The sequence below is a fragment of the Xenopus laevis genome, chromosome 8L (genome assembly GCF_017654675.1).
Source record: "Xenopus laevis strain J_2021 chromosome 8L, Xenopus_laevis_v10.1, whole genome shotgun sequence".
Lineage (NCBI taxonomy): Eukaryota > Metazoa > Chordata > Amphibia > Anura > Pipidae > Xenopus > Xenopus laevis.
The window spans coordinates 25,385,747-25,413,729 of record NC_054385.1 but is presented as its reverse complement, the minus strand read 5'-3'; the positions used below and the strand labels follow the sequence as shown (position 1 = coordinate 25,413,729).

General features: G+C 41.0%; 1 protein-coding gene across 1 annotated transcript in view; it reads right to left on the bottom strand.

Annotated features, from left to right (window-relative positions):
• Window positions 1–12,589, bottom strand: part of gabra3.L (gama-aminobutyric acid (GABA) A receptor, alpha 3 L homeolog) — a 143,797-nt gene extending 131,208 nt beyond the window's left edge. The window contains exons 1-3 of the mRNA XM_041573885.1: window positions 12,478–12,589; window positions 12,286–12,335; window positions 7,738–7,855 (exon numbers count right to left, since the gene is read on the bottom strand). Of these exons, the coding sequence (XP_041429819.1) occupies window positions 7,738–7,855; window positions 12,286–12,335; window positions 12,478–12,589 (280 nt within the window). The remainder of the gene's footprint in view (window positions 1–7,737; window positions 7,856–12,285; window positions 12,336–12,477) is intronic.
• Window positions 12,590–27,983: the final 15,394 nt, after the last annotated feature.

The window sequence follows — 27,983 nt, the reverse complement described above, 5'->3', positions numbered from 1 at the left end:
AAAATCAGAAATAGGGGCTGGTCTAAAACTGAACTAAGCTCTCTTAGATCCCGAGGGTGTATGCCATCAGGCCCTGGAGCCTTGTTTACATTTTTATTAAAGCTTTATGAATCATATCCTGAGTCGGCCACTGACTAGATTGAGCTGAGCCATTAGTGCAGCTATAAAGTGAGCCTGGGAACTCAGAATCCTCTATTGTATACACTGAAGAAAAGAACTGATTTAGCACATTTGCCTTTTCTGTATCTGTTACAACCATACTGGTACCATTATTTAATGAAGCAATACTCTCAACCTGCATCTTTTTACTATTAAAATATTTAAAAAACTTTTTAGGGTTAGTTTTCACCTCCACCACAGTTAACTCTTCATTTCCTATCTTTTTCTTCCGGATTGCTGATTTACAACATTTATATAAGTGTTTGTATGCATTAAATGCAGCTTCTGTCCCAACAGATTTGTAGTTTTTAAATGACTTTCTCTTCTTTCCTATTAACTTCTTTACTTCTGTATTAAGCCACATAGGATGATTCTTAGAGCTTCTACATTTACTCCTTAAGGGAATAAATTGAGAACAGTAATGATTTAATATCATTTTAAATGACAACCATTTCTGTTATGTGTTTTTAGCTGAAAACTTAATGCCCCAATCAAAGCTCTGTAGGGCAGCCCTCAATGCACTAAAATTAGCTTTTCCAAAATGTTTGTTGCCCCAGTATATATTAGTTTTTTGCACCAGACATTAAATGATATAACATTATGGTCACTATTACCCAGGGGTTCAATGACTTGCACATTTGCTATAAGTTATGGGTCATTTGAGATCACTAGATCCAGAATAGCATTTTTTCTGGTAGGCTCCTCAACAACTTGTGCCATAAAATTGTCATGCAACAAGTTTGTAAACTTGTTCCCATTAACTGATCTGGCAGTATTGTTGCTCCAGTCAATATCTGGGTAATTAAAATCCCCCATTATCATTACTTTACCCAAACTAGCAGCCTTTTCTCTTTGTATCAGGAGCTTAGTCTCCTCCTCGTCACTTATATTAGGGGGTCTATAGCATACGCCTACAATTAATTTGCTGGACTCTTTACAATTGGTGAAGACATTAAAAGATATAACATTATGGTCACTATTACCCAGGGGTTCAATGACTTGCACATTTGCTATAAGTTCTGGGTCATTTGAGATCACTAAATCAAGAATAGCATTTTTTCTGGTAGGCTCCTCAACAACTTGTGCCATAAAATTGTCATGCAACAAGTTTGTAAACTTGTTCCCATTAACTGATCTGGCAGTATTGTTGCTCCAGTCAATATCTGGGTAATTAAAATCCCCCATTATCATTACTTTACCCAAACTAGCAGCCTTTTCTCTTTGTATCAGGAGCTTAGTCTCCTCCTCGTCACTTATATGCTGGACTCTTTACAATTGGTGAAGAACTCCACCCATAAGACTTCTGACCCCTCATTTTCTAACATAACCTCCTCCTTTATATAAGCTTTTAAATCCTGCCTAACAAACAGACATACCCCTCCTTCCTTTCTATTGCCTCTGTCCCTCCGAAACAAAGTATAGCCACTGATATTAACTGCCCAGTCATGCGACTCATTCAGCCATGTTTTGGCCACACCAATCACATCATATTTCCCTCCAGCACCAGAACCTCCAGCTCTCCCATTTTACCAGTCAGACTCCTTGCATTTGCAAACATACATTTAATACTGGTACCATATTGAACATATGACATGTGGTCCTCCCTATCCTTAACAGTACCCCCAGCCAAATCTCCTCCCCCATTTTCCCTTTCTTTGCCCACTATCTCATCTAACCTGTTTTCCACTGAATCTTTTACTGAACTCCCCCCACGCCTAGTTTAAAATCTACTCCAACCGTCTAGCCATCTTCTCTCCCAAAACAGCTGCACCATCATCATTGAGGTGCAGCCCATCCCTAGCAAAGAGCCCGTAGCAAAGAAATCAGCCCAGTTCTCCAAAAATCCAAAACCCTCCTCCCTACACCAATCTCTCAGCCATGCATTAATCTCCCTACACTCCCCCTGTCTCCTAAGCGTTGCTCGTGGCTCAGGTAATATCTCTGAGAAAATTATCTTGGAAGTCCTCGCCCTCAACTTTACACTTAGTTTTTTAAAATCATTCTTGCAGACTTCACCAACTCCTCTAACTTTGTCATTGGTACCTATGTATACCAAGACCGCTGGGTCTTCCCCAGCCCCTCCCAATAATCTGTCCACTCGTTCCACCACATGCCGAACCCTAGCACCAGGCAAGCAGCAGACTGTTGGGCATGTAGGGGCCTTACAACAGATTACCCTATCCACCTTTCTAATAATTGAATCCCCTATAAAAAACCTGCCTTTCCTTGCACTCCCCTTGCACTCCCCCCCACCACCACCACTGCCTCCCAGGGTGCTCTGAGAGTCAGTCTGCTCCATACATGCCAGTTCAGAGTTTTCCTCCCCAGCATCTTCAGCCAAAACGGCGAATTTGCTGTTTTGGAAAACCTGGTGGACCCCCAGCTCTTGTGGGCCTGGCCCAGATCTGCTTCCTGCTGAATCTCCCTGCCGCAACCTCCCTTTATCAGGCAGGTTGCAGCAAATACAATGTGCACATGTGTGGTGTGGCAATGGGCCTGGCTCAGCAGGGGACCCGGAGGGGGGTCCCAGTTCGACCCTGGATCTATTGTTCTCTAATAACCCAGAATGTATACCAAATGTGCGAGTAATTGAACCCCTGGGAAATAGTGACCATAATGTGATCTCATTTAATGACTGGTGCAAATAACAAATATACACTGGGGCAACAAAAACCCTGGATTTCAGAAATGAAAATGTAAGCGCGGTTAAGGCTTGCCCTGCAGAGCATAGATTTGGGCATTAAGTTTTCTGCTAAAAACATAGAACTGCAATGGTTGTCTTTTCCAATGATATTGAATCGTTACTGTTCTCCTTAGGAAGTAGATGTAGAAGCAGTAAAAACCACCCTATGTGGCTTAATATAGAGGTAAAGAAGTTAATAGGAATAAAAAGAAAGGCATTAAAAAACTACGAGTCTTTGGAGACAGAAGCTGCATTTAACAAATTTAAAGGACTAGTAACATCAAAAAAGTTTTTAAAAAAATTCGTTAGTACACATCAAAAAAAAAAACACCAACACAAATTATATTTGAAAATCACAAAGCCTTTATTAAGAAATAACTTACAGAACCACTTCCTGTCCTCTACAGAAAAGGCGACAAGGCGACCCTTGATCCTGCTGGGCTCGATTTCTCCTCCTAGCTACTCTACTGACAGCGTGTGAGGGAGCAACATGGATGCGAGTGACTGCCCGGGCCCCCTCCTCCTCCTGCACTATAGATGATGTCGCTGGTGATGAGAAACGGCTGCTGCTGCAGCCCACATTGATCCACTGCTCCCTACCCCGCTTCTTCCGGAGTCAAGGCTGCCGCCCGCTTCCATAATAGTGCAGCAGGACTTTCAGTAGTGGAGGCAGTTTGGGTGTAGAGGAGAAGGGAGTGTGCGCGCTGCTCCCCCCCAGCCAGATCCCCTGACAGGAATGATGGATGATCGCGCTCACTTCTCATTTCACAGCCCTACAGCCTCTCTCTCCCCACCCGGCTCACTGGGGGCTGCAGCTTCAGACCAAGACTGCAAAATAAACAAATCTTCCTCCCGTCTCTCTGTCTTCAGAAACACTGATCGGAATGGAAGTTGAGGGATGGCAGAACTATTCTCTCACTATTTATATATCAACTACAGGCTGCAATGTGCTTTAGTTTCCCTTCCAGGTTCCCAGTGGCAGGAGACCCCCCCCTTGCACATTTGGGGAGCGAGGGCTGAAGACAGAGAGATAGGAGGAAGTTTTGTTTATTTTGCAGTCTTGCTCTGAAGCTGCAGCCCCCAGTGAGCCGGGAGAGAGGCTGTAGGGCTGTGAAATGAGAAGCAAGCGCGATCATCCATCATTCCTGTCAGAGGATCTGGCTGGAGGGAGAGCAGTGCACCCACTCCCTTCTCCAATCTTCTCTACACCCAATCTGCCTCCACTATTGAAAGTCCTGCTGTACTATTATGGAAGCGGCAGCCTTGACCCCGGAAGAAGCGGTGGAGGGAGCAGCGGATCAATGTCAGCTCCAGCAGAGGCCGTTTCTCATCATCAGCGACATCATCTATAGTGCAGGAGGAGGAGGCGGCCCGGGCAGTCACTGCATCGCATCCATGAGGCATCCATGTTGCTCCTTCGCAGCTGTCAGTAGAGTAGCCAGGAGGAGAAATCGAGCCCAGCAGGATCGATGGTCGCCCTGTCGCCTTTTCTGTAGAGGACAGGAAGTGGAGTTTCTGTAAGTTATTTCTTAATAAAGGCTTTGTGATTTTCAAGTATAATTTGTGTTGGTGGTTTGATGTGTACTAACTAATTTTTAAAAAAAAGTTTTTATGTTACTGGTCCTTTAACCCTTCCGCTGCCAGACGATTTGGTACTTGTTTTGCCAGACCATTTTTGTACATTTTGTACTCTTTCACTTTAAGGGCCATATTTCTGGGGGGGGTGGGGTCTTTTAGTTTACCCAGGAAAACAATAAATAGTTTTTTTCAGGACAGCCTGAGCTTTCAAAATATGCTAGAATTTTGGTGTAATTCCACTTCTGTGTGTAATAAGATGGAAAAAATTACATTTCACATAGTACAATCACATATATCAGAAACATAATTTATTTTATGTACGAAAACACAGCAGATTTGGAAAGTTTTATGTCTCCTGAAGGCGCCAATATCAAATATATATAGTTTTATGGAGATTTGTATAGATCAAAATCTCTAAGCAGTACACTTCCAAATTTCTAAAGCACTGCTCCACAAAACGGCATCCTTCTGATTTCAAGGCCAAACATTCCACTAACAATAGGTTTACCCTAGAAAACTATTCATTTTTAGAAAGAACAGATTCTGGAGAATTAAAAATTAGTTAATATAGCTACGTACTCCAAACTACCAAGTTGCAATTCTTTTTTTTGAAAAATTACCTCAAAGCTTCCAATTTACAGCATCATATCTCCCACACATCATTAGGTACCAATGTAAAACACCCTAAATGTGAATGCCAGGAGTCCACTGAACAGTTTGATGCTCAATATGTATTGGTTTAACTTAGTATGTGCCATATAGGGGCCCCAAAATATAGACACCCCATTCGAGCTATCAGTTCTGTAATTCCAGATACTACAAAATCACTAATTTACATCATTTTGGGGTGGGCAAAGGTAAAAAAAAGTACGTACACCCTAGAAAACCATATATTTTCAGTGAGTGCACATTCCCCCTAATCCAAATTGGGTATGCATGTCTTTCTACTCCAAAGCACCAAGCTGGAAACCTTTCCTAAAATTGGCGATTTTGGTGACATTTCCAAAAATCACCTCAAAACTTCCAACCTGCAGCATCGTATTTCCAACATAATATCAAGATAAATCACCCCAAATATGAAAAGCCTCTGAGGGGTCCTCTGAACAGTTTTATGCCCAATATGTATAGGTGTACCTAAGCATATGGCATATAAGCGCCCCAAAATGAAGACCCCCATATGGTCTGTCATCTCAGGTACTGCAAAATCAACACATTTACATAGGTTTGGGGAAACAAAGGTAGCAAAAAGTGTGTTCACCCAAAAAAACCATATATTTTCGGAAAGTACACATTCCCCCGAATCCAAATTGCATATGCTTGTCTTTCTACTCCAAAGCATTTAATCTTTCCTAAATTTGACAATATTGGTGACATTTCAAAAATCACCTCAAAACTTCCAACCTGCAGCATCGTATTTCCCACATAATATTAGGTATCAAGATAAATCACCCCAAATATGAAAGCCTGGGTCCTCTGAACAGTTTTATTCCCAATATGTATAGGTGTACCTAAGCATGTGGCATATAAGGGCCTCAAAATAAAGACCCCCATACGGTCTTTCATCTCAGGTACACCAAAATCAATACATTTACATTGTTTTGGGGGGGGGGGCAAAGGTAGAAAAAAGTATGTTCACTGCAGAAAACCATATATTTTCAGAAAGTACACATTCCCCTGAAATACAAATTGAGTATGCATGTCTTTCGACTCCAAAGCACCAAGCCTCAAACCTTTCCTAAAATTGGCAATTTTTTCCCCCCCAAAAATAACCTCAAAACTTCCACCTGCAGTATCTTATTTCCCACATACTATTAGGTATCAAGACTTGATGCCCAGTATACATAGGTTTTTTGAAGTAAATAGCATGTAAAGACCCCAGAATCTACATTGTGCATATTTATTTGATGGCTTACATTTACACTCATTTATAAACACTGCCAGTTTTATGTGGGATAAAAAGTGCAAAAAATTATGGTGATTCCTAAAAACCATATATTTTTGGAAAGTACACATTATGACGAATCTAAAATGGTTAATTATGTCTTTATACTCCAAATTACTCAACTGCAAAGCTATGCTAAAGGCAGCAGTTTTTATGATATTTCTTAAAATCACCTAAAAATATTGCAATTGACTGCATTTATCTCATCCAATTTCTTACATACAAGTGGAAAACACCCTAAATATTGACACCATGGGTCTGCTGAACAGTTTGATGCCCAGTATGCATAGATATACCAAAGCAGCTGGCATGTGCAGACCTCAAATGAAAATAGTGCATATGAATTTTCTCAGCTGCCGATTTGCGGCACATTTGTGAACATAGACCCTGACTGCATATTATGTGCCACTAGACCCTCCTTACAGCACAAAGACTCCTCAAACCCATATATCTTTGGAATTCTGACAAATCCAAAATAGGTAATTATGTCTTTCTACTCCAAACTACTATACTGCAAAGCTAAGCTAAAGGCAGCGTTTTTTATGACATTTCTGAAAATTGTCTAAATATATTGCAATTGGCCTCATTTATCTCACCAATTCCATCCATACAATTGTAAACCAACTTAAATATTGACGGTAAGGGTCTACTCAACAGTTTGATGCCCAATATGCATAAATATCCTAAAGCAGCTGGCATGTGCGGACCCCAAATTCAAATAGTGCATATGAATTTTCTCTGCTGCTGCCTCAAGACCCCCCCCCCCCAAAACCATATATTTTTGGAAAGTACACATTCTGACGAATCAGGGAAACTGATAAAATGAAGAACTAAAAAAAAAGTAAAAAAGAATCTAAGTGTGTGTTTGTGTATACATGTGTGTAGAGCTCTAAAAAGTGTATAAATGTGTGTGTATGTGTATGTGACTCTGTAAAAAACAAAAAAGCCAGAAAATGAAAAAAAAAAACTACCTTTAGTTATGTGTGTACTATGTGTAAATGCATGTATAGATGTGTAATTGCATGGATGTGTGTAAATTAGGAATGCACCGAATCCACAATTTTGGATTTGGCCCGAAACCCGATTGATTTGGCTGAATACCGAACCACATCTTAATCCCAATTTGCATATGCAAATTAGGGGTGGGTAGGAGAAAACTTTTTTTACTTCCTTGTTTTGACAAAAAGTCACGTTATTTTCCTCCCAGCCCCCATCTACATATGCAAATTAGGATTTGGATTCGGTTCAGCTGGGCAGAAGGATTCAGGCGAATCCGAATCCTGCTGCAAATATGGCCGAATACTGGCCGAATCCCGAACCGAATCCTGGATTCAGTGCATCCCTGGTGTAAATGTGTAAAAGGAAGGGCTCTTACCGTTTCTAGGAGAAGAAGGGGTCAGAAGCAGGGCTGGAGAGTCCAGGATCGTAGAAATCAGCAGCAGGAAGTGAGTGGGCGAAGCTTCACACGAGGTCGGGTCCAGGAAGAAACAGCACTGTGGAGAGCAGCATACAGGAGGAGGTAAGAAGTTGGGTCCTGAGACAATCGAGTCGCAGGACCCACGTGGCAGCCCCCTAGGTTTGTGTCTAGAGGGTTGAGCAGCCAGGAGAGCCTCTCTGCACTTTGATTTTGCCAGAAGTGCAGAGAGGCAGCCCTTTAAACAGAGAACGTAGCTCCTATGTTCCTGGCACTTACAGACTTGTTTTTTTGTTTTTGGTTTAAATTTTTTTATTTTCAAATATCAACATATAGCAAGAATTGCTACATGGTAAAACTCAGGGTCTGCAGGTACTGGACAATTCCCAGACTGCAGCGATATGAAGTCACATTGTTACACAAGTTGCATTCCTGAGATTTGTAGTAGAGTTACATGAGTAGCAAGCAATAAAATGATATGAAAATGAAATAATCAGAGGTAAACCATTAAACTAATAAATAGTTGCCTTCAATACCTGTGAGTACTGTCGTAATTTCTGTACTTACATTTTTAGCATTGGGTCAGGAGAATTTAGGGTATTCGCTGAGTCAGAGTGGGAATGCATTAGAGAACACTTAGGTTAATAAGATATTTGGGTATGTTAACCATGGGGCCAGACTTTGTGGAAAGATTTCTGTGTACCATTTATATGGCTAGTTAGTTTCTCAAGAATAAGGACATTGTCTAGCCTCAGTTTAACCTCATGAAAGTCCAAGATGGGGACTTCCAGGCTGCAGCTATGACCTGTTTGGAGGCAGAGAAAATATGCATTATCAATTTCCTGGTGAATTTGTTATTTCCTAGAATCCTTTTGTTGATCAGTGCCTCCCCTGGGTCCCCTGTGATAGTCCCGTCACATTTATAATCAGTGTATATATTTGTATCCAAAACCGGACAGCCTTAGGGCATTCCCACCATATGTGCAAGAACGATCTGTGGTGGCCACAACTCCAAAAGCATAGGGGGGAGCATGTGGGGTACCATTTTGCCAATTTAGAGGGGACCATGTACCACACTGGTGTAGTACTTGCTGAGAAGTTTCCTGGATAGTTATATTTACAGTGTACATTGTATATTATATTTACAGTGTACATTGTCTTTGATAATATCAGACCATTGGTCCGCCTCCATACAGATACGTAAGTCTTTTTCCCATAGTTGGACAAACCTTAACTCCTTCAAAGGGGTCAGGTGGGTTAAGTGATCATATATTGCTGATATTGCCTTCTCCCGTGGGAGTATTTGCAAGCACATCTTCTCAAACATAGTCGGGTTAGGAAATTGCTTGTCAGACCATAGTGAGGATATGTAGCTTCTGATTTGCAAATATCTGTAATATTCACTCTGTGGGACATTGTACGAGTCTTGTAGGTGTTGCCAAGATTGTAGTGTGTTGGCTTTGGTTAATGCATGTATGGTGTGGAGGTTGTTTAGTTTCCACCACTGAAAAGTCTCTTTCCTTGCCCCCAGAGGGAACTCAGTGTTGAGGCTAAAGTTGGCGACCGGTTTGTGAGGAGAAAACAAATTGTGTGATTGGGGGAATGATTTCCAAACTTTCAGGGAGTGTGATATAATAGGATTATAGCTGAATTTCTTGGAGGAGGTTTTGGACCACAGTAAGTTGTGTAAGGATCCCGCAGGGAGGGTATCCTGCTCTATGGTGGCCCATATCGGGTTGTCTGGGGACAACTGATCTGGGCTGCTATATAATATTTCTTTAGGTCTCGAATTCCCAGGCCCCCTTTAGAGCGGTGCCTGGCTGCTGTTGCGAATTTTAGCCTTTTTCTTTTACCATCCCATACAAATTTATTCATAGACTTTTGCAGAGAGCTTAACACACCAGTAAGGGGGGAGGGGAAGACAGGGAGGGTCCTGAACAAGTATAACAGGTGGGGCAAGGCTGACATTTTTAAAGCATTGACTCTTCCCATCCAGGATAGCTTAAGGTTGCTCCATGAAGCTATAAGATGTTGTATCTTGTGGGAAATTTTATTATAGTTAGATTGTGAGAGTGATTCGTAGTCCCGGTGTAGTTCTACACCTAGGTATTTTAGTTAGTGAGATTGCCACTGGAGTTGGAAATTAATTTCAAGCAGTTTTGTCAAACTGGGGGAAAGATTGATGCTTAAGGCCTCTGTCTTGTTTGTGTTCACTTTGAGTCCCGAAACCGTTGCAAAGGCCTGTAAGAGGTAGTACAAATATGGGAGGGATGTCATTGGTTTTGATATAGAAAGCAAGATGTCATCTGCATATAATACACATTTATATTTTATCTGTATCTCCCACTCTGACTCCAGATATTTGGGGTTGTGCTCTAATTGAAATTGCAAGGGGTTCGATGGCTAGGGCAAACAGGAGGGGGGACAATGGGCACCCCTGCCGTGTGCCCTGGCCTAGCGTAAATTTAGGTGAGAGAAAGCCCATATACTGAACCTGCGCCGTTGGGCCATCGTAAAGAGCTAATATAACATTAAGAAAGGGCTTGTAATAACTTACCCCTGTAGGGGTTGTGGAGTTCGGCGGGGACGCCCGCAGGGATCTTCTGTGCCTAGGGTCTTAAAGGCGCAGGCGCGCTGACGCGTGACGTCAGCGCGCAATGGCGTGAGTTTTGAATATATTTAAAGGGACAGTTTGTAGTTGTAGATTGCCCGTGATAGGATTGTATTCCTGGTGCTCCTGAGCCTTGTGCTATTTGTTTGCTTCCTTCTGAACCTGTCTGATTCCTGTTTTGACCCCTGCCTGGCTATTTTGACTATTCTGATTTTCCCCTCGATTGATTACTTGGTTTTGACCCTTTTGCCTGTTTGACGATCCTTGCTATCTGCCTGCCTCGACCCAGCCTGCCTGACTACGATTCTGCCTAATCCTTTGTACTCTGCTAACAGCCGTGCCCCTTTGCCAGCCAGAACATCTCGTCTTGCACCCCTCGTTAAGTCCAGGTGGCACCCAAGTAAGCTGAGGGTTCCTCCCGAAGCCCAACGGTGGTCACACTACTGGTGAAGCCGAGACCAGGGTACTAGGCATTTGTTCTGGTATCGGTGCCGGCCGTGACAGGGCTCCGGGAAACCATAGTGCAAAAGGGATAGGAAAGGATAGGAGCATGGAGGGTATTTCCTTAGTTTTAGCTATATGCAATATGTTATTTAGCCTACAAATATTATCTGTTACCTGCCTCTTTGGAATGAATCTGGACTAGTCCTCGTGAATTAGTAGGCTTAGGAAAGTGTTTAGTCTTGTGGCCATAATTTTTGCTAGCAGTTTAATGTCTAGGTTCAAAATTGAAATGGGTCTAAAGTTTTTGCAGTTGGTGGGATCTTTGTCTGGCCTGGGGATTACCGCAATCTGTGAGGCCAATGTTTCAGGGTAAAATTTGTGTAGACCTTGTATATCATTAAATATTTTTTGTAATCGGGGGATTAATAGGGGTCCAAATGTCTTGTAATATTTCCCAGTAAGACCATCTGGGCCTGGGGATTTTTTCATTTTCAGTGTTTTTGTTGCTAATGAAATTTCCTCTGAATTGATGGGGATGTTAAGACATCCTTCTGGTTTTGAGAGAGGGAGGGGATGTCAAGATTCCCCAAAAAGGAGTCTATTTTCTCCTCTTCTAAGTTCTGTGCTTGGTAAAGGGATTGATAAAAGTGGCTAAATTCTTCAACTATTTTAACTGGATTAGCCATTAAGAGGCCCTTACAGTTTCTAATTTGCGTAAAGGGGGATTGTAAAGATTTGTTTGATAATCTGCGAGCTAGCATGGTGTCAGCTTTATTGGCTTTCTGGAAAAATTTTTGTTTCACTCATTGCAGTTTTCTAACATCCCTCTCTGTGAGTAAAAGGTTTATTTCAGTTCGTAGTTGGTCAATCTGTTTTCTAAGAAGGGTGTTAAGTGGGGTTAGTTTGAGCTGTTCCTCTTTGGTTTGCAATTGGAGGGAGAGATTGGTTATTTTTTTATTTTTTGCCCTGGTTTGCCTTGCCTTTGTTTGGATAAAGATCCCTCTTATGTAGGCTTTGTGGGCTGACCACAACGTAGGGCTAGTTACATCTGAAGTATAGTTAGTTAGGAAATATTGCTTCAATTCGTTTTCTATGTTATCTTTTATTTGGGGGTCTGATAACAGGCTATCATCTAGCCTCCACCGGTAAGTGGAGGGTTTATTTACCAGATTGGAGATATGTAAAGTCACTAAGGAGTGATCAGACCAAATGCAAGTTCGGATGTTGGACTGAGTGACTTGTGGAAGTAACCCTTGATCTAAGATAAACATATCAATTCTGGAGTTAGAATTGTGGGGAGGGGAAAAATATGTGTAGTGTGTAAGCTGGGGATGACATTCCTGCCAAACATCCACAAGCCTGTTTTTTTCTAGCAGTTTTGCAAAGTAATGTGGATTCCTAGGTATAAGTGTTAGTGATGTTGCATTAGTTTGTCTATCTTTAATAGGGTTTACCACTTTGTTATAGTCCCCTCCGAGCACAATTGGGCCACTACTGAATTCTTCTAAAAGAGGGAAAAATTTGTTATAGAAGGTCTTTTGGCTATCATTTGGGCCATATACAACTGCTAATGTTACTAGAGTATCCTGTATGTATCCATTTAGAATTTAGAAGTTGTTTGAATCTGGAAATTAAAACTGTGTCACCCGAGTAAGATATAGTGGTCTCCGGTTCCGATTCCGCTTGATCGGATTCCCACTCTTCCTGAGGGGAGGCCCGTGGAGAGGTAGTAGCATTGTCGGCCATTTTGGCTGCCATGCTGGCACGCCACCTCGGTGTCTGCGTGAGCGGTTCTTTGCTCTTAGGGACCAATTCTTTTGGTTTATCTCCTCTTGTCATAGTCAGTAGTGCCAGATCTTATGTCACGACCAAAACTCTAGGGGTTACATACTCAAATTTTAGCTATAAGGTGACCGCCGGTTGCGAAGCACTGGGAATCTGCAGCTCCTAAGGTCCACATCATGGCCACGCCCCCCACTTACAGCCTTTTTAAGCCAGAATGTAGGAGCTACATTCTTGGTGTTTCAAGGGTTAAACTCTATAATAAAGGTTGTAAAACAGCAATCTGGTAGGCAAAGATTGCAAATGAGGAGCGCATTGCAGCAGAGGCTAAGACTAATCCCAAAAAGTTTTTTAAGTATATTAATAGTAAAAAGATGCAGGTTGAGAGTGTGGCTCCTTTAAATAATGATAACAGATTACAGTTTGTAACAGATACAGAAAATGCAAATGTGCTAAATCAGTTCTTTTCTTCATTGTATACAATAGAGGAGTTCCCAGACCCACCTCATAGCTGCACTGTTGGTTCTGCTCAATCTAGTCAGTGGTTGACTCTGGATTTGGATCCTAAAGCTTTACTAAAAATTTATGTGAACAAGGTGCCAGGGCCAGATGGAATACACCAGGGGTTCCCAGGACGTTGATCGCGGCCTACTAGTAGATCCTGTCATTGTTCCTGGTAGACCGCAACCTGCCTGCAGCCTGCGTGCACTCTCCAGTCCAAACATGAAAACCTAATAGGCAGATAAATTAGAAGAATGCATACACACCTGCTGTTATAATCTCATGGCTCATTCCTCGCTACTCCCTCCTCAATCCTCTGTGCTCAGACCTCCTAAGCCAGGCTGATAGCTGAGAAGGGAGGGCTCACAGCACTGCCTCTCGTCTGGCGCCCATCCCTCTCATGTAACAGGGAGCTGTAAGTATGTCTGTGGCCCACTCTCTCTCCATAAGCTGCCAGTCCCCACTCCCCCCATCCCCACACACAAAATGGTACATTAGCTGGCGCTAACCACAGGGGGGTAAGCAGGGCCACTCTCTCACTGTATAAAGCTGATGTGCATATTTCCATTGTCATGTGGCTATAGGTTTAACTGAGCAGGATGCCCCTATGGAACGCATTTTAGGACATCATCAGGAGAACACACACTCCTGAATGCGCTCTCGTAAAGAAGAAGTATGCAGACTCATATCTTATTCTACTACTTCTCCAAACAAACTGCAGTCAGCCCTCCCTCCTCAGTCCTCAGACCTCCCTCTTTGGTCCTCAGCTCTCCCCTCCTCAGCCCTCATTACAAAAGCCCTCCGTCCTCAGACCTCCCTCCTCAGCTTTCAGTCCTCCCTCCTCGGCTATCAGCCTGGCTTACGAGCTGAGGTCTGAGCACGGAGTGCTGAGGAGGGAGGGATGAGACCTGAGGAGGGAGGGCTGAGGACGGAGGGCTTTTGTAATGAGGGCTGAGGAGGGAGGGCTGAGGAATGAGCCACCAGGGGGGAGATTTCAACTGCAAATGTGGGTAGCATGGTGGTGTGACTGCAGTTTCTTCGGATAAGTGAGTAGAGTAAGAGAAGAGTCTACATACTTCTTCTTTATGAGAGCGCATGCAGGAACGTGTGTTCTCCTGACGATGTCCTAAAATGCGTTCCGTATGCCCCCCCCCATGTGTCATGAGAAAAGCCTTCTGTCCTCTGCCCAACATGCCATTCCTGCTTGGCCCATCTTCATTATTGTGAGTGTTGGGCTGAGCCGTGTGTCACCCAACCTAGGGCATGTTTTTTATTCATTGTGTCCTGCCTGGCCAGGGATTGAGTGCTGCTGGAAGATATACTGCCTGCTAGTGTATATTTAAGGCAATGATTTATTACATTTACCTACTAGCCTGGGGCTTATTGTAACAAACATCACCCTCATCTTGCCTATAGCTGCCTGTGTGTGCAGAGCTTTGCATTTTAATACCAGGGAGTAATGTAGGTTGGACTTGCCTTAGGTTTTGCAAGGGATGTGCTAAGGCAGGCACATGCATTTATCTGCCTTAGGAGCAGTGCCACTTCTGCCATGAGGCAAGATGAGAACTTTGCCTCAGGCGGCATGAATCGGCCGTTTACTAGGGGTGGCAAAAAGCCACCTCTGGTAACGTTAAATTTCCATTTTTTACTATGGAAATTTGGCTTTGCAAGTGTATTGAATTGGAGGCGCATGTTGCCCTGATAGAATGGATCCGCAGCCGATTGGCCACGTCACTAAGGGCCTGCAGCTTCTTGTCCTCTGGCTTCTAGTATTTTAATATGGACGAGGCAGAGCTTTGCAGCAGGCTCCTGGGCCCAACTGTATATATAATACACTATAGTATTATAACCATTTTATGGGTTGGATACTTGTTCTTGTGCCATACGGTAGACGGCCCATTATTTTTATCAAGGTAGATCTCCTGATAGGGAGTAGATCCCAGGGTAACAAAGTCTGGGCACCCCTGAAATACACAATTGTGTACAAAGAGAACTTAGTTCAGTTTTAAACCAGCCTCTATTTCTGATTTTCTCAGACTCGCTTTTATCTGGTGTCTGATGTCATTCCTATATTTATAAAGGGATTATGATCTCAGCCTGGCAATTATAGGCCTGTAAATTTAACATCTGTGGTGGGCAAATTATTTGAAGGCTTGTTAAGGTATCACATTCAGAATTATGTCCTAGTGAATGGCATTATGTGCAGCAATCAGAATGGCTTTATGAAGGATAGGTCATGTCAGACTAATTTGATTGCTTTTTGTAATGAAGTAAGAAAGAGATTGGACAGTGGAGGAGCAGTAGATGTGATCTATTTGGATTTTGCCAGTGCCCCACAAACGTAAACTAAGGTCTGTTGGGCTAAATTAAGTCATTGCACATGGATAGGAAACTGGCTACAGGTTTGGGTCCAGAGGGTGGTTGTTAATGGTACATTCTCTACTTGGACTAAGGTTCTTAGTGGTGACACTCAGGGCTTTGTATTGGGTCCATTTTTATTTAACTTGTTCATTAATGACTATGGGGAGGGTATTGTAAGTAATGTAACAGTGTTTGCAGAAGACACAAAACTATCCAGCCCAATTAATTCCATACAGGATGTGACATCCTTGCAGCAGGATCTTGACAAACTGGCATTCTGGGCAGCTAAGTGGCAGATGCAATTCAATGTTCATAAATATAAAGTCATGCACCAGGGATGTAAAAATATGCAAGCAGCGTATACCTTTAATGGAACAGCACTAGACAAATCCATAATGGAAAAGGACCTTGGAGTCCTTGTAGATAATAAATTTACCTTTAGCAAGCAATGCCAGTCAGCAGCATCAACGGCAAACAAGGTCTTGAGCTGTATTAAAAGGGGCATAGATTCACAGGAGGGGGGTCATCTAGAATATGCCTTACAGTTTTGGTCTCTAGCTCGACAGGACATTATTGAATTAGAGAGGGTACAGAGAAGGGCAACTAAGCTGGTAAAAGGTATGGAAAATCTCAGCTATGAGGAAAGACTAGTGATTCAAAACAGCATATCAATATCAACTCCACGGTATATTTGATGTCTTTTTCTGTAAAGACATTAAAAACCAGGGACAGCGCCCATAGTGTGGTTTGCCTTTATTTTTTAAAAGGTTTTAAAACTTATTGCACATAAGTCAAACTTCTGAGCGCATATCAAACAATCCAGTCTTATAGTGCAGATCATGGAGGTAAAGCTTTGCAATACTAATGATTTAATTAAACTAATAATTAAGAAGAGAGAACTGGAACTGATCAACCATAACTAACAAACAAATAAATGACTTACAAAAGAAACTAGAAGAATTGAAGGCACATAAATTAACTGAGGAGGAGAAAAGAATCATAGAAAGTAAACAGTGTCAGAACATGGTTACAAAAAAAAAGATACATATGTCAGAGAGGAAAGAATGGTAGACCCTAAAAGGAAAGATTATAGAATAGACACCAGGAAGCATTTTTTAGTTGAAAGCCACTTAAGAGAAAAGAGCACTTTAGCATAAAACAGAATTCACACAACAAGACCAGCACTATCATTGGGCAGACAGGGGAAAACACAGGAGATGGGAAAACAGGTGTGGGAGAACAAAAATATATAGAGAAGAGAAGGAACTGGGTGAGTGTAGAGCACAGCAGACTTGCAACATTACAAGTAAGTACACCACGGAACCAGCATGCGGAATGGGAAAGGGAGAGAGAATCAATTCAGAGGAAAAAAGGGGAACTAAGGCAGGAAAGAAGCACACCAAAAATAAAAAAGGAGGAAAAGCGGAGAGGGATGACAAAGTAGGAATTTTTAATTTGAGTAAAAGGAAACTAACTACTGATGAAACAAAAGTTTTGAATAATGGTCTATCAGTGTCGGACTGGGATGCCATGGTCCCACCAGAAAACCTTAGACCCTGGGCCCACTTTCCAAACTATTATTACTTCTCTCCTCCCTCAAACTCTTTATTCTCCTAGTCTTTTATATCTACTTACTATATTCTTTCATTATAAAGCATATTTTCCCATAAAGAAATGACCATGAAATAGACCAAATGTTTAGAAACAAGAGGGCCCACTGACACCAGGGGTCTATTATTTGTACCCACAAACAGAATGAAGAACTTCAGTATGTTTGTGGACACAGAGAAATTTCTTAGAAAATTGAGATTAAAGAGGGCATTTGCAAACTCCAATATTGTTGAAAGGAATCCCTTATAAAACAGGATGGAAATGAAAATTTAACGCAGTATTTCCATACAGATTTAAAGGAGAAGGAAAGGCTAAAATAAAAAAAAAAAAGCTGTATACATTGCCCATATAATGTATATATTCTTACAGCAGGCATTTCTACATTCAGTTTTTCATTAATTCTGGAGCTTTAATCCTAATATAAATAAGTGGCAAGCTGCACTGAAAAGGATATCCCTGCTGCAGTTTAGAAATCCTTCTATTCAGGGCACACGCATGCACAATTAGTAATTAGAGTAGTGCCTTGCGCAAGCCCACAACAATTTTCTGTCATCCCTGCAAAGAGAGAATGTTCGGGTCACGGGTCACGTGGTCTACCCGTACGTATGTACACACCCACCTAATTGATCATGTGATGTGTTTAACCTATAAAATGTTGTATGCAGTCTGTATCTGTATGCTTGATAAAGGGGGTAACCCCGAAACGTTGCATGCTGCAATAAACTTCTAGCAAGGTATATCCTGCTTGTATTACCTGTGTGCTGGTGAATTCCCGCTACCCGTACGTCATCCCTGACCTCTTTGCCCCCAAAGCTCCTGCCTTCTTTTTACAGCTTAACAGGGAGCGGAGAAGCAAGAGGACAGGCAATTATAACCAGCGTTAGGGTCTGTCTGACTGAGGTCTGTAGTAATACATTACTAATTTTTTTAAAAGTGCAATTCTATAACATTGATTCATTTTATTTTTTTTCACACACTAGCGATGAACCCTGGGGCGGAAGTGACGCTGCAATTTTAAAATGGTGGTGTCAAAGTTTCACCAATGTCCAAATTTCCGAATACTTGTGCATGTAGATGGTAATAATATTGAACTTTTCAATGCGGTGTTTCAGGAGGGGGTGTATTGGCTAACAGATAGAGCTTGTTGTTTTTTTAAAGTTTCCTTCTCCTTTAAGGGTGAAATCTAATTATATGCCAAATCAGGAAATGAGGAAATGGTAAAAAGAGATTTGAGGAATCTTCAGTAAAAATTGAGAAATAAACCAGATAGAAAATGCAATCTTACAATTAAGGAAAGAAATGCCTTGGAGGTTTTAAAAAAATGACAAAACCATAGTGATAAAACCAGCAGATAAGGAGGGAGAGGTTGTAATAATAGATATTGAGAACTATCTAGAAATGTGCAATAAACAGTTAAGGGTACCTATAGGAAACTGAAAAATTACCCCACAGAAGTTTTTAATAATAAACTGCTAAAAATAGTGGAGGAAGCAGGATTGGAGGGAATATTATGTGAAAATGAAAGAAAATATATTGTCCAGAAAAACCCAGTCATACCAGTATTTTATAGTCTACCAAAATACACAAAAATCTACAGGATCCAGCTGGTAGACCAATAATTTCAGGTATAAATTTAATATCCTATAATTTATCTGAATATGTGGACATTATATTACAAAGATATGTTATTGAGCTACCTGCTTATTTAAGAGACTCCACACAAGTAATACAAATGCTTCAGGAGTTTAAATGGGAGCCAAATATGCTATTGTGCACATTAGTATTATTGTGCACATCGATCAGACATGATCAAGGTTTAAGAGTTGCTGCATATTATTTAGAACTTGACCAAATCCCTCCCCTACAAAAAGAATCTATATCAAAGTCCATTTCATACATTTTGGCACTTAATTATTTTTGGTTTGAAAATTTGTTTTAATTTGCAAATCAGTGGGATCGCTATGGGAACGAGATTCGTGCCCAGCTATGCTAACCTCCTGATGGGTTATTGGGAGAACCAGCAAATCCTTCCTAAGCCTATCACGAGTCTCGCCCTCTTGCATCGTTTCATAGATATAAAACCAAAATGATTTTAACTTGGAGTTTTCATTAAATTTTAATTCTGATCACATACGTTTTTTAGAATTAGAAATATATCTGAAAAAAAGGGAAATTCATTTTAAAACATTTTTTAAAGAAGTTGATACACAGATTAGTGTTGTAACACTTTGGTGATTGCACTGAATATTGACAATATTGCACTAGGTTCTGTTATTTGTTTTTTTCCATAGCCTGTGGCGCTGATATTTAATTGTATCTTGATTTGATGATCCAATGGAGGAACTGTGAAAAAGATTGGCAAAGAAAAAAATTCTGAGGGTTTACTTTTCCTTTAAATCTTGCAAATATTTGTTGTTTTTTGCAATTTTAACTCTGTTATATAAGGAAAGACTGGCCAAGTTGGAGTTTAAGGGGGATATAACTATGTATAAATACAAAAGGGATCATATAATAATCTCTCTAATGCTTTATTTAACAGTAGGTCCTTCCAACTGACACAAGGTCACCCATTTAGATTAGAAGAGGTTCCAAATAAATATTCGGAAGGGGTTTTTTTACAGTGAGAGCTGTGAAGATGCGAAATTCTTTCATTGAATCAGTTATACTGGCAGAAACATTAGGTAGCTTTAAGAAGGGGTTGGATGACTTTTTAGCAAAAGAGGAAATACAGAGTAATGAAAGACAGCTCATAAAACAAGTTGATTAAAGGATTGATTTGACTGCCATCTTGAAGTCAGGATGGAATTGTTCCCCAAATTGGAGAGGCTTCAAATGGGTTTTTTGTCTTCCTCTGGATAAACTAGCAGTTAGGCAGGTTATAAATGTACTTAAAGGGTTGAACTTGATGGATTTGATGGTCTTTTTTCAACAGAACTTACTATGTTACTATGTTCTCTGCACTTTTGGTTCTGACTTTTGAAATAATATAACAGAAGCTGATCAACAAGCCCGAAGGGAAACTGAATTGTATGGTCAGAGGTCCTACTCAGGAGACATATGCCTCTTAATATAAATGAGAGATAATCCAACTCTCACATAGCATCTCAATGTAAGTTTTACTTGGCTCATGGAATACCAATTCCTTAGGTGGTTACAGATACACAAGAGTCACATATGGTGTGGTTAACCATTATCCCTCACTAATGAGATAATGTCCTCCAATCAGTCAAGCTTCTTTGTACCTATTAAATATTTATGACCACGCTAAAGGCTATTGCCTATAAGGTATCATTGTCAATTTTTCTTTATAAAGATAGTGACTCCTGAATACTTTGGGTGCTGTATATCTGACATATTTGTAAGAACGTATAGGTTTCAGTATATGGTCTCATCATTTAAAAGGTCCTTGGGAGATTAATTCCTGTGTATTGTTGATAAGTATCATCTCTGCATGATTAATGTTAGTTAATAGAAGGAGAAATCCACACTGCAGAGAATTGTTTAATGGAATTGGCTAAACAGTTAGAACCAAAATATGGGGTTTTCCTTGGCATTGGCATAGCGGCTTATTAATATTATGATCATAAACTTGTGATAGAGCAGATAATTTATTAATGGTCAAACACAGAGAATGAGAAACCTCCTGCTGATAAGTTTTTTTAATAGTGAAGATTTTTTTTTGATCCTTAGAAATATTTACCCCTCTAAGGGGGTAAAATTACCAGTAATTACTAAGATTACCATCTGATTGGTTGATGTGCAAGGCAAATAATGATGATGTTGCTGTATTTTCTGAGCTTTCTTCTGGCAAAAAGTAAATAAAAACGTAGTGAAATTTTAGTGTGGATCTGTAACAATTTATTGACAAATATGTGAACTTTGACGCAAAACTGTAACAGGTGAAAACTATTTTCTATGTTTGTAACAATTTTGGCCAGATTCATTTTCACCCTCCTGTAATACTTTAAATTACTCCCATAACCCCCTTTGTAGTATCTCTTTTAGCAACATCAACCTGCCCTTTAATGGTTGTTTTATGGTTTTTAAAAAATTGGTGTTTTGTTTTTGGAGATATCTTTTATATAAATAGGCAATGTGGGGAAGCATTATCCTGTGCAGTGGTGTAACTATAGAGGAAGTAGACCCTGTGGTCACAGGGCAGCCTGCACCACAGGGTTAGTTTCCTCCATAGTATTAATATCTCCCCTCCACTATTTTTCTTTAAATTCTCATGTGCTTGCCTGGTGGGGGAGGGGGGTTGCAGTGGGGTTGCAGACTGGAGCAAGTATACCTCCAGGGGGCTTGGAGCAATCTTGTTATGCCACTGATCCTGTAATCTGTGCCTTTGTCAGGAATCCAACACAATTCAATATAGTAGTAAGGATCTAGCCCCCAAGCATCTAGTTCCCCAAGCAGGACTATATATATAGTAAACCACAGGTAACTGTTTAAAACCACCCCTGAACAATTGTGCAAAACTGATATAAGGCTACAAATGTATTGTTAAAGGAGATGGAAAGCTATGGAGGCATTTTGTTGCCAATAAATTAACTGCAATTTCTACCTGAGTAAAAAGCTCTAGAAGCTCTCTGTTTGTTTAGAATAGCAGCTGCAGTATTAGCTTGGTGTGACATCACTTCCTGCCTGAGTCTCTCCCTGCTCACTTACAGCTCTGGGCTCAGATTACAGTAGAGAAGGGGGGGAGAGGAGCAAACTGAGCATGCTCACGCCTGGGGCAAGGAGGTTTAAGCTGAAGGCAGGAAGTCTGATACAGAAGCCCAGAGCCGGGCCATGCTGGGCAGGCGCCCTAGGCAGGCCCGGCAGTCGTAGCGCCTATTTAGTGTACGCGCGCGCATGCGTGAATTGGCGCACGTGCGCAAGCACGAATTGGCGCGCGTGCGCATGCGCGAATTGGCGCGCGTGCGCATGCGTGAATTGGCGCACAAAACGTGAACACTACGTAGTCGGCCAGAGAAGGGAACCGGACTTGGGGTAGGCACAGAGGAGGTACGTGCCTGGCGCCCTCCCAGCTTTGCGCCCTAGGCACGTGCCTACTCTGCCTACCCCTAGTTCCGGCCCTGCAGAAGCCCATCCCATTTGTACACAATAGAAGGATAGAAATGCATTTTTCTTTTGACTCAGGACTCAGAGCTGCACTACTTTGAGGGTTTACTGGTATATTAAGGAGGACCTTTCTGATAAGGTCCTCCTGACATTGCAGACTGGAGAGCTGCTGAATAAAATGCGAAGTAACTCAAAAACCGCAAATAATAAAAAATGAATCAACACTAGTGATGAGCGAATTTTTTTGCCATCCATTGTTTGGTGGCAAAAAAAAGTTGCAATAACAAAAAAGTCACAATAACAAAAACTGCCATTAACTTTGATGAATTTGGACAAAATTGGTATAAGAAAAAATGCCCTTTGACTTTGGAACAAGAAAAATTGTTGCACGTATAAAAAAATTTATATCACTGTTTCACAAATTCTTTTGCAGTTTCACGAATTTCTCAGCAAAGCAAAACAGTACAGATTTGGGAGTAGCCCCAAGGTCCCCTCAGAATACTGCATCAATCACAGAAGTTTAGTTGAGCAGAAAGAATAGGGAGTCACATGTTGAAAACCAGAAAAGATGTCAGTGAACACTGCAAATGATACCAGGCAGACTATGAAAATAATCAACTGAACTGCTTCCCAATTTTCGACAGTTGCGTTTATACTGGCAAATCAGCCTCAGGCACAATTGTGTCAAGAGCATTGCCCCATCGCAACCACAATGATAGCAAATTCTGTTATATAAATGCTGCCCTATAACCTGGACCTATAAAATGTAAACAGTGCATGTTTTATTTCCTGGTGTCAACAAAATGCTGCATTTTGTCTGAAGGTGAGAATGCTCTTTAATCGATCAGCCAGACTCTGACAGGAAGGAAAGTTGCAGAGCTTCTGTAGTTGCGGCACAGGTGCTTACACAGCAGTGGATCTGTCTTTATGATAAACTGGCATGATTGCAGACTCTTTCAAAATATTTCTGCACTGTAGTAGAGCCAATCTGGGGTGAAGACAGCAACACTGAAATATTCTACAGATTGATGAATTTAAAGTCATAAACCAATATTGAACTCTTGAACTCTTTTCACTCCTAGAATGCTTGTTGATAATAAGTGGATGGCATATGGCTGTCCCCTGGAATGCCTCACAACTTGTATTTCATTTAGACCCGCAAAGCTATGGAGCACTGGAGAGGATACAAGGCATTGAGGGGCAGTACTTACTGCCAGCCTATAGAGTGAAAGTGCAGCAAAGTGCAGCTTACATGCAGGGTCATGAAGCAAAGGTGAACATCAAGAAATTCACCTCTTTGCGTAATTGCACTCTCTACACCAGTGAATGTGCCCCCATTGTCAGTCCTTCTGCATTCACAGATTACAGGTGTGATTTACTAATGACCTGGATGCAAATGCAAATCACACCCCTTAGTGCCCAGCCACTAAGCATTTGTGTCCAAGGCATAGCTGCTGGTGGGCACAAGGCATCCCTCTACGTATTGCCTTGAAAATCAGCGATCAGCACACATCGCTCACTGGTGCTTCATAGCTGAAAGGAAAACTATACCCCCCAAACAATGTAGGTCTCTATTATAAGATACTGAGTAAAACAGCTCATGTGTAAAACCCTGCTTCATGTAAATGAACCATTATCATAATAATATACTTTTTTAGTAGTATGTGCCATTGGGTAATCATAAATAGAAAATTGCCATTTTAAAAAATAAGGGCCGCCACCTGAGATCGTACGATTCACTGTGCACACAAACAAACCACATGTAAGGTCACATGTGCCAATTAACAGACAGAGTTCTGCCTTTTGCTTCCTCACTTCTTCCTGTTACAGTTAGTGTTGTAGTATTTCTGGTCAGGTGATCGCTGAGGCAGCACAGATAGAGTCACGAAATGGTGGTTCAAGGCAAGAGATGTAAAAGGGCAATATTTATGTAAATATACAGTATATTCCAGTTTGGTAAGATTCTTTAATATGTCATTCAATTTGATATAAACTATCTGTTGATTAAGTATTCATTTTGGGGGTATAGTTTTCCTTTAAGTGTCTGAATGATGAACTTGCTATGGAGCAGGTAGGGAGTGGTTTAGACAAAATTCTAAGCACTTAAAAGATTCTGAATCTGAGATGAAATCAAAAGATTCTATCTCGATGTTGCCAAACAGTAGACACACAGCTCATCAGGATCTTTTGAAAGAAGGATGTGGCCCCAAAGCCAATAAACGGCAGGTCAAGTTTGGTAAGTAGCATGTGACTGAAATGCAGACAAACAGCTTTGTGATGCCCAAAGCTGAAATAAAGGCTTTTTAAACACTAAAGTTTCACAGTCTGGTGCTGTTCTACATACAAAGACTGAAGTGCAGACAAACAAACAACACATTTTGTTGATACCGGTTCATTGCCAACAGAAGAAGAAGACAACTTTCACTGACGTGTCAGCTCAAGAAGGGTTTGTTTGCACTGCTTCACTGACAATAGAAATACTCCTGTTACTGTCAATCTGACCCCATCTAAAAACAAATGTATATTTATTCAGTAGGTAGTATGGTCAAATACCAATTGTGGTCTCTGTTGCGGCCCTGGGCCAAAATGTATCTAATTTTTAGACCAGAATACCTTTCATAGACTGTCTCAGTTCCCTTCACATAAACAAGATCAGAAGAGAACTGTGGAATTGATATTACATATATATTACATAGGACCCAATGCCAAAAAGTCCCAACTGTTGAACTCATAGCATTCACTGTAATTAATTTGTCTGTACAATGACGTTAAATCAATTGTGACCAACTGGAACATTTACAAAAAGCCAAAAGGCTGTGATTATGTCAGTTCATTAAAACACATTTCCGGCTGTCAGGAATGTGGTAATAATTGTGAAAACATTTGGGGATTTTCCAGTATGAATTTTCATAAATCAGCCCCATATAGTTGACGAGTGGATTAGTGACATCAAGTAACTTGCAAGTACATGGCAACACAAATCCAGTATGGGTGTATTCTAGGTGTCAAAGGTTGGTAGTTCCACCATTGTTTCCAGCCTTTGAAACCTAGAATACACCCACACTGGATTTGTGATGCCATGTACTTGCAAGTTACTTGACGTTGCTTATCCACTTATAGCTACATGAGGCTGATTGATGAAAATTCATACTGGAAAATCCCAATGGATTCCTAACACAAATGTGACAGTTGAGAATGTGTTTTTTGGGGGGGGGGGTGCAACTGCAACAGGGCCCGCATCCCCTCGGGACCAGCTGGTGGTTTGTGCTTTTGCGAATCTGCCACAATCTCCGCTTCCAAAGGGGGGTGGGAGGGGGCCCGGCTGCATAGCCTGCACCTGTGCCAGGTAGTTCCTTTACTGGAAATATACCAGTATTAACCTATCAAGGGTATGCTACAATGGGGAAATTCTCTGTTGGGCCCTGGCGGTTGGTAGGCTATTCTACAAAGCAGTTGGTATGATGCTATTGTTAGTAAATCTTTTATGGGGCAAAAGTTAGACTTCCCGTATGAATGTAATTTACTTGGCATTAATCACAGTAAGTTTGAAATAGCTTTCTCATTGTATAGATCTAGGGGGAGACCGACTGAGATAGAGTTTGCCCATTTTAGACTACAAATTATGTTGATTTACTTTGTATATATTGTCCTCACCCTTCAACATTCTTTACAGTGAGCTTTATTACCATCCCAAAGTACAGAACTTTCTTTGGGTGTTGTATACTTTAAGGGGTCACATGGCTCCATTGCTGCAACAAACACAATTTGCCAAGCAACTTTCTAAATAAAAAAAGCACATTGGCAATTCCTTTTACTAACAGTAAATAGATAAGTGTTCAAATTTTACATTGGGCAGCTCCATACCATTAAGAGGTGTAGTGCCAAGGGACCTGGAATTCTGTTAATACAATGCCTCTATAGCACTCTTGGTTCCATCCTGAACTTATTGCACATACACAGCAAAGTAAGGCATTTCACACCTTTTGCAGGGACTGGCAACTCCAAAGGCATTCTAGATAAATGCTGGGACATATTTGACATCTTGCACCAGATTGATGTTATTTGTACTTTGTTTTTACGTGAGTACACATCTCATGTAGGCTATGACTTTAATATGGGGGACATACAGTATAGCAAGTACAACAGTCATAGCTTAATATGGTATATAACAGCGGGCTGCATGAAAATATACTGGCATTTATCTCTCTCAGTATCTTTGTCTAGCTGGCTATGTACAAACTGAATTATAAATCTACATAGCAAAAACGAGACATGTTTGATATTTGGACCTATTGATAAATACGTATGACACTCTGGCATTTAAAATAATAGATTTATACACGCACACACATGCGTGCACATTAATGTAAATTAGGGAACTCTCTCCAATCCTGTCCAATAGCAACATCAACTCAAATCGTCACGGCTGCAGCATCTGTCATCTCCATGACAACCAGCTTGGTCCTTCCCCAGGCATCATGAAGGGATGCTCCTGTGTTATATGAAAGTAGGGGTAGAGAAAGCAAGAGAGAAGGAAAAGAAGGAAAGAAAGAAAGAAAAAAAGAAAGAAAGAAAGAAAGAAAGAAAGAAAGAAAGAAAGAAAGAAAGAAAGAAAGAAAGAAAGAAAGAAAGAAAGGGAATGGGTTAAAGGGGAGAATTTTGAATGGGAAGGGCGCAAGAAGCAGAATTGAGCAAAGTGGAATATAATACATTTTAAAACTGAGATAAATATAGTAAAGAATGTGGGAGTGCAAAAAGGTGTGGAAGAGGGTGGGGGAGGAAAAGCAAAGGTGTGTGGGAGAGAGACAAATAAAGGGAGAAACCGAGGGGGAGCAGTGAGAGAAATGGATAGATATATAATACATAAGGGCACAAGCAAATGGACAAATAACAGGGAGTGGGGAAGTCATTGACTGACATAATATTAGGGGGAGGACTCTCATAGGCAGATTGCTAGAATAACCCAGTAAATAGAAACTGCCGTTCAAGCAATTTGCACCAGCGCAACAAGGGTAATCTATGAGGCACATACTGACAGAAACAAGGGGGGTTAATGGCAAATGAACCAGTTTTATGTGTTGTAGACTAACATAGTAACACGGACAGAAAGAGTGATATGAATCCAGAGGTTGTCCTGAAACATTTGATAAATATGATGTTACAGATCATGTAACTGGATCTGATAGGTCAGCCTGTACCTTATGAGCTGTTAAACTAAACCTACCAACAGCCCTTAAAGAATTGCTGTTCTTCAACAGCTTGAGAGCTGCTGCAGATTGGATACCCTTGTTCTATGCCACTTTATAGTTAGATTCCATAGTTCCATCATTCTTTCTTTTATGTATTTTTTTTATAGTATACTTATCTCTATCTCTAATTCTATGCCCAGAATGGCCAGCATCCCACTGAAGCCAATGCCTGGCTTGTTCACTGTTATCTGTAAAAAAAGTGCTTTGTATTCTGATTCATAAATAAAAGTATATATGTACATGCAACATATAATGCTTTTATTCTGTATGGTATAGTATTAGCCTAGTGGAAGTAGCGCAGAGAATAGCAAGACACTGTACAGGGAGCATCATCTATTTTACCAGTCAGTGAAAGGCAGAAGCTATGGGATATGGATTCTATTCATCTCACCGTAGAGTGACCAGGGGATGAGGGAGTTATTAGATATGGAGTAAGGAGCCCCCCCACTGCAAGATGACACAGAGACACAGACAGAAATACACTGTGGGACATGGAGTCTCTCCCTCCAGCTGCAGTGTGAGAAAGGCATAGCGGAGATTATGTGTGCATCACTGTGTAATCTAAATGGGCCAAATGAGAAAGA